This window comes from Xenopus laevis, chromosome 3L, assembly GCF_017654675.1.
Source record: "Xenopus laevis strain J_2021 chromosome 3L, Xenopus_laevis_v10.1, whole genome shotgun sequence".
Taxonomy (NCBI): domain Eukaryota; kingdom Metazoa; phylum Chordata; class Amphibia; order Anura; family Pipidae; genus Xenopus; species Xenopus laevis.
In genome coordinates this window covers 48,599,787-48,607,090 of record NC_054375.1, presented here as the reverse complement: position 1 = coordinate 48,607,090, position 7,304 = coordinate 48,599,787, and the positions used below count along the sequence as shown (strand labels likewise).

At 41.3% G+C, this 7,304-nt stretch overlaps 1 protein-coding gene across 1 annotated transcript; it reads left to right on the top strand.

Moving 5' to 3' along the window:
* Positions 1-3,794: 3,794 nt before the first annotated feature.
* On the top strand, positions 3,795-6,964 carry adrb2.L (adrenoceptor beta 2 L homeolog; the record flags this gene model as incomplete). The annotated part of the gene is given in 1 exon segment (NM_001092322.1): positions 3,795-6,964. A coding segment is annotated over 1 exon segment (1,287 nt). The 3' UTR covers positions 5,274-6,964.
* Positions 6,965-7,304: the final 340 nt, after the last annotated feature.

Below are 7,304 nucleotides of genomic sequence, written 5' to 3'. Positions count from 1 at the left end.
GCAGTACCGTAGGTTTGCAAATGATATACACTTCTATGAACATTGGCACCTCAACTACAAAGAGGCCAAGGAGATGATTGCATCCATTTATAATGCAATGACACATGAGGCAATTGCCATTGCCCAATTACCCCTCCCTTTAACGGTAATCACCTGAATCCTCTGGTGATATGGTGTTTCAAAATGATTACCCACTAGTGCAGTGGCCCCAACCAGTGGCTCATGACCAACAAGTTGGTTTTTGGTTGCAAGAAAAACAGGTGTACTGCCAAAAAGAGCCTCATGTAGGCTGCCAGTCCACGTAGGGGCTACCAAATAGCCTTTCACATCTCTTATTTGGAACCTTCAGGAATTTTTTTCTTCCCAACTCTTTTAACTTTTGCACGTGGCTCATGGGTAAAATAGGTTGGCTATCCCTACATCAGTGCATTAATCTGGTGCAGGCAAATACCATTTACTGTAGGTCTATAGAAAGGCAATTGCAAGCATTTTTCCTCCTGCTCTCTAAGCTGGAAAGCACATTGACAAATGTCCCATGTTACATTGACCTTAGGCTCTTGCACATTGCAAGTGAGGTTCAAAGTTTTGCAGAGAGATTTAAAAATAGATACTTTTATACCTGCATATAAGTGGGGAGATTTTTAGGCTGGTGATTCCTGTTCCAGACAGCCCAGTCATATTATATGAGTTACCAAACTTGTTTTATAACAGCGCACATATAGGAGATAAAACATTCTTTCCCTAAGGTTTTATTATTAACTAGTGTATAATCAAATTGGACAGTGGGCTAGTAAAACCAGTAACCGAATCTTATTGCAGGCATAAATTCGCAGTGGTATATACAGTGTTCTGAATGTGTGGATCAAATATTATAAAATGATACTACTGCACCCCTTTAATTGTTTATCCATGCCATTTCTGCAATGGGGGGGGGCACTTAACCAGGGGGAGGGAGGCAAAAAGCTGCTCCTGTTATTTTAGATGCTGAACCTCAGTTATCTAACCAGAATTTTAGATTATCCAATGTAGAAAACCTATTGGTGCTTTTTGCAATGGGTTTGCCAGAACTACTACTACTGTGTTGCCTGTGGTATTTTTCAATCTTTTAACTCTGTGATTGAGGAAGCAATTCAAACTTTCTGTCTTACTTCCTGCTCTCTAACATTGCAGAATAAAGCAGCCAAAAAAAGGAAGTAAGAAGGGTACAGTAGAAAAAGTTTCCCCGGTACAGTAATGTTTCAGTATTATTTACACTCAATATTACAGTATCATATGCAATCCTTTTGTCACACTTTAACAGTATGTATTGTGCTTCAGTATTGCACACCCTACATTTTCAACATGATAGCCTTACTGTTTTTTGTGTTGTACTTAACCCATTCCCCACCAGTTACCATCTATGTTATTGCAGAAGTAATGTATAGGTCCAAGAGGTACTATTCTCCATGGCTGTGACGGCCCCTTTCAGCTAAGGTCATAATATGTTACTTATATTAATCTACTCTAGTTTAGAAATCAGTTTCAGGCATATAAGTGATCTGTGCATTTAAATGCCTGTTCACAGGACCATCTAGTCTTCACAATAGTTATTTCTATCTCCCTAGTTTGATTTATGGTTAGTTCTTTATTGATTTAAGGGGAACTTCATCATGAAATACTTGTCACAAAGGTCAAGGAAATACCAGACCCTAAAAAGGGACAGGAACTTTTATAACTCAGTTGCCCAACTTGCCTACTAGATAGTTTTATTATACTGTACATCTCACTAGTTACACTTTAAGCTGTAAAACCAATATGTATTTACTGCTGCAATTATATATCCTTTTGTTCTCCATCAAAGGCTAAACTGCTAATCCCAAAATCTTAAAGGATCCCCAATTTACTAATCACATAGGCTGACGATCCCTGTGTATATTACAAATCCAGAATGGAATTCTTATTCGGTATACAAGTCCACGAAATTGGGCTTTCTAAACCTTTTTCTCAGGGACCCCCAATTATGTCATTGAGATAGTTTTGATGTATTTTAATGATTACAGGTTTGAAATAATCAATGCACTTTATATTATTTAACACAGGTATGGGACCAGTTATCCAGAATGCTCGGGACCTGGGGTTTTCCGGATAACGGATATTTCTGTAATTTGGAAATTCATACTTTCAATAGGTTGTTCACCTTTCAACAATTTTTTTCCGTTCAGTTGGTTTTAGATATTTCACCAGAAAAAAAAGACTTTTTCCAAGTACGGTACTTCCTATTTTCCATTTTTCTATTATTGAAGTGTAAAGTTTCATTTTTCACTTTCTTGGGTCTTTCTAAAACAAACTATTCTAAATTGATACATTTTAGTTGATACATTTCTTACCTTTGTCCCTGCTGAGCAGAATCTCTGGGTTTCATTACAGGCAGCTGTTAGAATTGATACAGTAGTTGCTAATATTCTACAGATACAGTTGAGAAATGTATCAACTAAATGGTGCAACATTTTTAACATTTTAGAGTCTGCAAATTACTGAGCAACACTAGTGACAGGAACATTCAACTTCAAACTTAGATTTAAAAAAAATAAATTGAAAACCCAATATGTTTTGCTTCCAATGAGAATGAATTATGCCTTAGTTGGGATCAAGTACAAGGTACTGTTTTATTATCACAGAGAAAAAGGTAAATGATTTTAAAAATCTAAATTATTTAAGGAAAATGGAGTCTATGGGAGATTGTCTTTTTGTAATTCGGAGCTTTCTGGATAACGGGGATACTGAAGGACAACTCCCAGCACTGGACAGTGGGGGTATTCTTCAGGGTTCTGGAAGCTGTAGTCAGCAACAGCTAAAAGGCCACACATTGCATATTTTAAATAATAGTAACATCTACTAATAATAACAACTACTAAAGGCACTAAGGCAATAGGACGGTCATTGGTCCCTAAGGTCCCCCGGCTTATAGAAGTAAATACTACACCTGCTTAAAAAAATATTATAATCCTCCTAATTCCCAGCCAAAAGGTGGCAGGTTATTTCAATATACAGTATATTATTTCCATGCAATATAACAATGTATCTATTTTATCTGTGTGTTTATTTAAAGCTGACTTGGCATTCAAAGAGAATTTGAATAAAACATACCTTTTTTTTAGACAGCTATAGATACAAGTGCTATGCAAAGTTAGCAGGTGCATTGATGATGATTTTTTTCCTTGCCATATGTGAATATGGGCTTCAGGGTGCAGGGCAACTATCAGGAGAAAGCAGAAATGTAAAAGCTCCTTCAGCTGCAGTTAGCAGTATGGGGCCCCCCATTGTGTCGTCCCTCCCTGCTCCCACTACTGCTTTGCCCTGAGGAATGGGTTAGCTGCAAGAATTGGTAAAACTCTGACTAATGTTTTTGAATAAATGTTTCTATTTTGTTCTTTACTGACCAACACAAACCTAACAGAGTCCAACGAGGCCCACAGTAGTTGTAGAACTACAACTCTCAGACGATACTAGGGGCTATACTTGTACATCAGATAGCGAAGCAGAGGCAGGCTAGGTCGGGGGTGGTGACTGAATGGGTACAGGGGTATCCGACCTAGATCCCCCCCCCCAAATGAAGTCTGTACTTGGGATAGTCCTGACAGTATAACGAGCAAACAATGAGCGCACCCAACTTTCAAAAGGGAAAGAGAAAGACAGAGATAGTTACGCGGTATCCCGCTCTTGCTCTCCGGGGATTGGCTGTAACCCACTGTGACGTAGTAGCGGGTGTTAATAAAACAAGCAAAGCTCAACGCCTGCCGCTCAGAATTAGAAGAGACGCTCAGGGGAGAGCGGTAGTTCTACGTCCAACGCCCCACTCAGCTCACGGGCACAAATGAACGACACCGGGCAAGCCCGCCTCCCCCATGGATAAAGTGAGGGGCAGGAGTACTTACAGCGCGTCTGGGCTCACCCAAGCGACTTGTGACAAGTGCAAGTAAAAAGTACAAACAAGGGAATTAAAAGCGATGGAACGGTCGGTCAGCGCCAGCCCTAATAGCAGCAGCAGCAGCCTCCTCTATCAGCTGGTCACCACCGTGTCCAACAACAGCAGCAACACCACCGCCGCCGCCGCCGCCAAAGTGAAGCCCTCGGATGCGTGGATGGTGGTCATGGGCATCGTCATGTCTTGTATTGTGCTGGTGATCGTGTTCGGCAACGTGTTGGTCATCGTCGCCATCGCCAAGTTCCAGCGGCTGCAGACGGTCACCAACTACTTCATCACGTCTTTAGCCTGCGCCGACCTGCTCATGGGGCTCATGGTGGTGCCCTTCGGAGCCAGTTCCATCATCCTGGACACTTGGGTCTTCAACAACTTCTGGTGCGAGTTCTGGACCTCGGTGGACATCCTTTGCGTCACTGCCAGCATCGAGACCCTTTGCGTCATTGCCGTGGACAGGTACTTTGCCATCACCTCTCCATTCCGCTATCAGAGCCTGCTGACCAAGTGCAAAGCCAGGATTGTCATATTACTGGTGTGGCTGGTGTCCACCCTTACCTCCTTTCTGCCCATCTGCATGCACTGGTACAGGATAGACGAGAAGGTTGCCATGGACTGCTACGCCGAGCCCACCTGCTGCTTCTTCCATACCAACCGTGCTTATGCCATCTCCTCTTCCATCATCTCCTTCTACTTGCCTCTGGTGGTCATGATCTTCGTCTACTCCAGGGTCTTCCAAGAGGCCAAAAAACAGCTCAAGAAAATAGACAAAAGCGAGGGCAGGTTCCACAACCAGAACAACCAACAGGATGCCAATGGGAAGCAAGGAAACAGGAGGAGCTCAAAGTTTTGGTTGAAGGAGCACAAGGCACTGAAGACTTTGGGGATAATAATGGGCACTTTTACTTTGTGCTGGCTCCCATTCTTTATAGTCAACATTGTCCAGGGGATGCACAAAGACATTATCCCTGTCGACGTCTACACCTTCTTAAACTGGGTGGGCTACGTCAACTCTGCCTTCAACCCGCTCATCTACTGCAGGAGCCCAGATTTCAGGTTCACTTTTCAGGAGCTGCTGTGCTTACGCAAACCAGGTTCCAAAGCCTACACCAATGGGTACCCCCAGAGCAATGGGAACAGTGCATACAACGAAGACACCGAAACTTGTCAGTATTCTAAAGACAGGACATGTGAAGTTTTATTTAAAGAGGAGGAAACTCCCAACCCCTCCCTTTTGAACTGTGAAGGTACTCTGCTAGATTTTAGCTTGGACCCACTGGGCAAAAATCATAACACGCATGATTGCTTATTATAGGATTGTCTTCTTCTTCTTCTTTTTTTAATCTGAACTATTACGACAAACTGGATTATTGCAATACAAGGGTCAAACCAGATATCTGAATGTATAATACAAAGGAAAAATGTTTTTATATATATATATATATGTATATTTTGCAGAAGGGCGGTGCCCGTGTCTTGCAGAATGTATAAATTTATTATTATGAGAAAATGTACATTTCTGTCTATTTTCAGTTCCTCTTAAATTAAGGTAAGAGATCTTTTTGTTATAATGTAACGGCTTTTATATTTTTTTATGTTGCTGCCCTGTGTACTTCACTGAAGAAAAATCTACCTCAAACCTTTTAAAAAAGGAATTCTTAGTTCAAGAATTCTAGAATTCTAACTTGTTCCCCCCCAGTTTTTCTACCCTTTAATAATACAAAAAACAGCTGCTGTTGGCAAAATGGAAGGGGGGGGGGTTAATTCTGCAGTCCTTGAGACTGATCTCCTGGGTAGTGATGGGGTTAATGTGCTGAATTTCATTTCCAGATGAACTTTTGAAATGGCAAAAGTTGAGTTGTGAGAGACAGGGAAACTTGATTGTTTTATAAGACTGACAAAACTCGCAAGAGACCCTCGGGGCTCATTAACTATAGCCGCATAAAAAAAGGAGAAATTACAATCACCTATAGTAACCAGCCAACGATAACTTTGATTGGTCGTGATTTGCACTGTGCTGTGAAGCCATGTAAAATAATATCTGAATGGTTGCTATAGTTATCACCATTTTGTACTTTTGCACCTGTAAATAAGTTAATTCGTTTCATGGTTTCTCACGGAGGAAATCACAGAACTAGTGCAATACATTATCATCCACCCTGGTTTGTGCCACTTTGCATTTTCCCCATTAACCCCTGATATAGGTTTGAACGTGGCACTTCCTATAAGCGATTAGACATTTACAGTGACTCTCACATATGCCAGAGCCTTTAACCAGAAGTGTATTTTAGGAGTGGAAGGGTTAAAGGTCTAACTCAGTTCATTTAATTATAGCAGTGAAGTCCAAAGTTGATTTGGAGGACCCTGTCCCCTTTCTTGATGGCAAACAAATCTGGTTTTTTGTTTGTGAACCCAGCCTGCTAAATCCCCATTTGCTAGATAAATGAGTCCTTGTCTCCTAGATGGAGAAGAACAGATGTTCCTACTGTTGTTCTGTAGTGTCTGATCTGTGGCTGAAACCAAGTGCTGTCAGGGACGTTAATCAATTATCTCTGGGATATGAGCAAAATAGGGAGCTCTCCAGATGTGACTGCGCTACAGCGCTCAGCGGTTGCCTACAACAGCAGTGGTGGGATTCTGAGAGTTATAGTTCAGCAGCACTTAAAGGAAGTTATGGTTGCAGTTGAGATGAGGTTACAGTTAAACTTTTTTTTTTCAAGTCATCAGTATAGATATAATGGAGTATGTTTACATGTTATCTTCTAGGAAACCACAGACAAAGGCACAATAAAACAGCCAATGAGCTACAGCCATGGGAAATTACAAATAAATGTGGTATATCACTTTAATACGCCCTATTGAAGGGACTAAATTCTCCCTATCACGCAAGGCATGTCCGTACATATACCTTTCCCCTGCAGGGTCACTAGCAGATCAGCTCTTTTGCACATTTCCAAGCCTTACAGTATTGTATGTTGCTCTTATTAAAAGTCATTGTGCTATTTATTAATCTGGATTGTGTTTGTGTGTCTCCCCCCCCCATCACTCTTGTTTTTTTTAGAGATTTGCAGATAAGAATTCCCAAAAATATTTGTGTGTTTACAGTTCACCGATCACAAAATACTGTTGACCTTTCTCGTATTAAAGGTGATTCTCCAAAGAGATCAATACATGTTCAGCTGTAGGATTACCATCTGTCAGGGTTCTCCGTGCTCCTTGACATGTTATCAATAGGGGGACGCACGGCATTCCTTAAGCACTAGGTTGGTCACAGAGTAGGAAAATACTATTGACTTATGAAAAGCTTTACTCTCGGCAGCCTGGAATTCCTATGGCGGTCACAGGG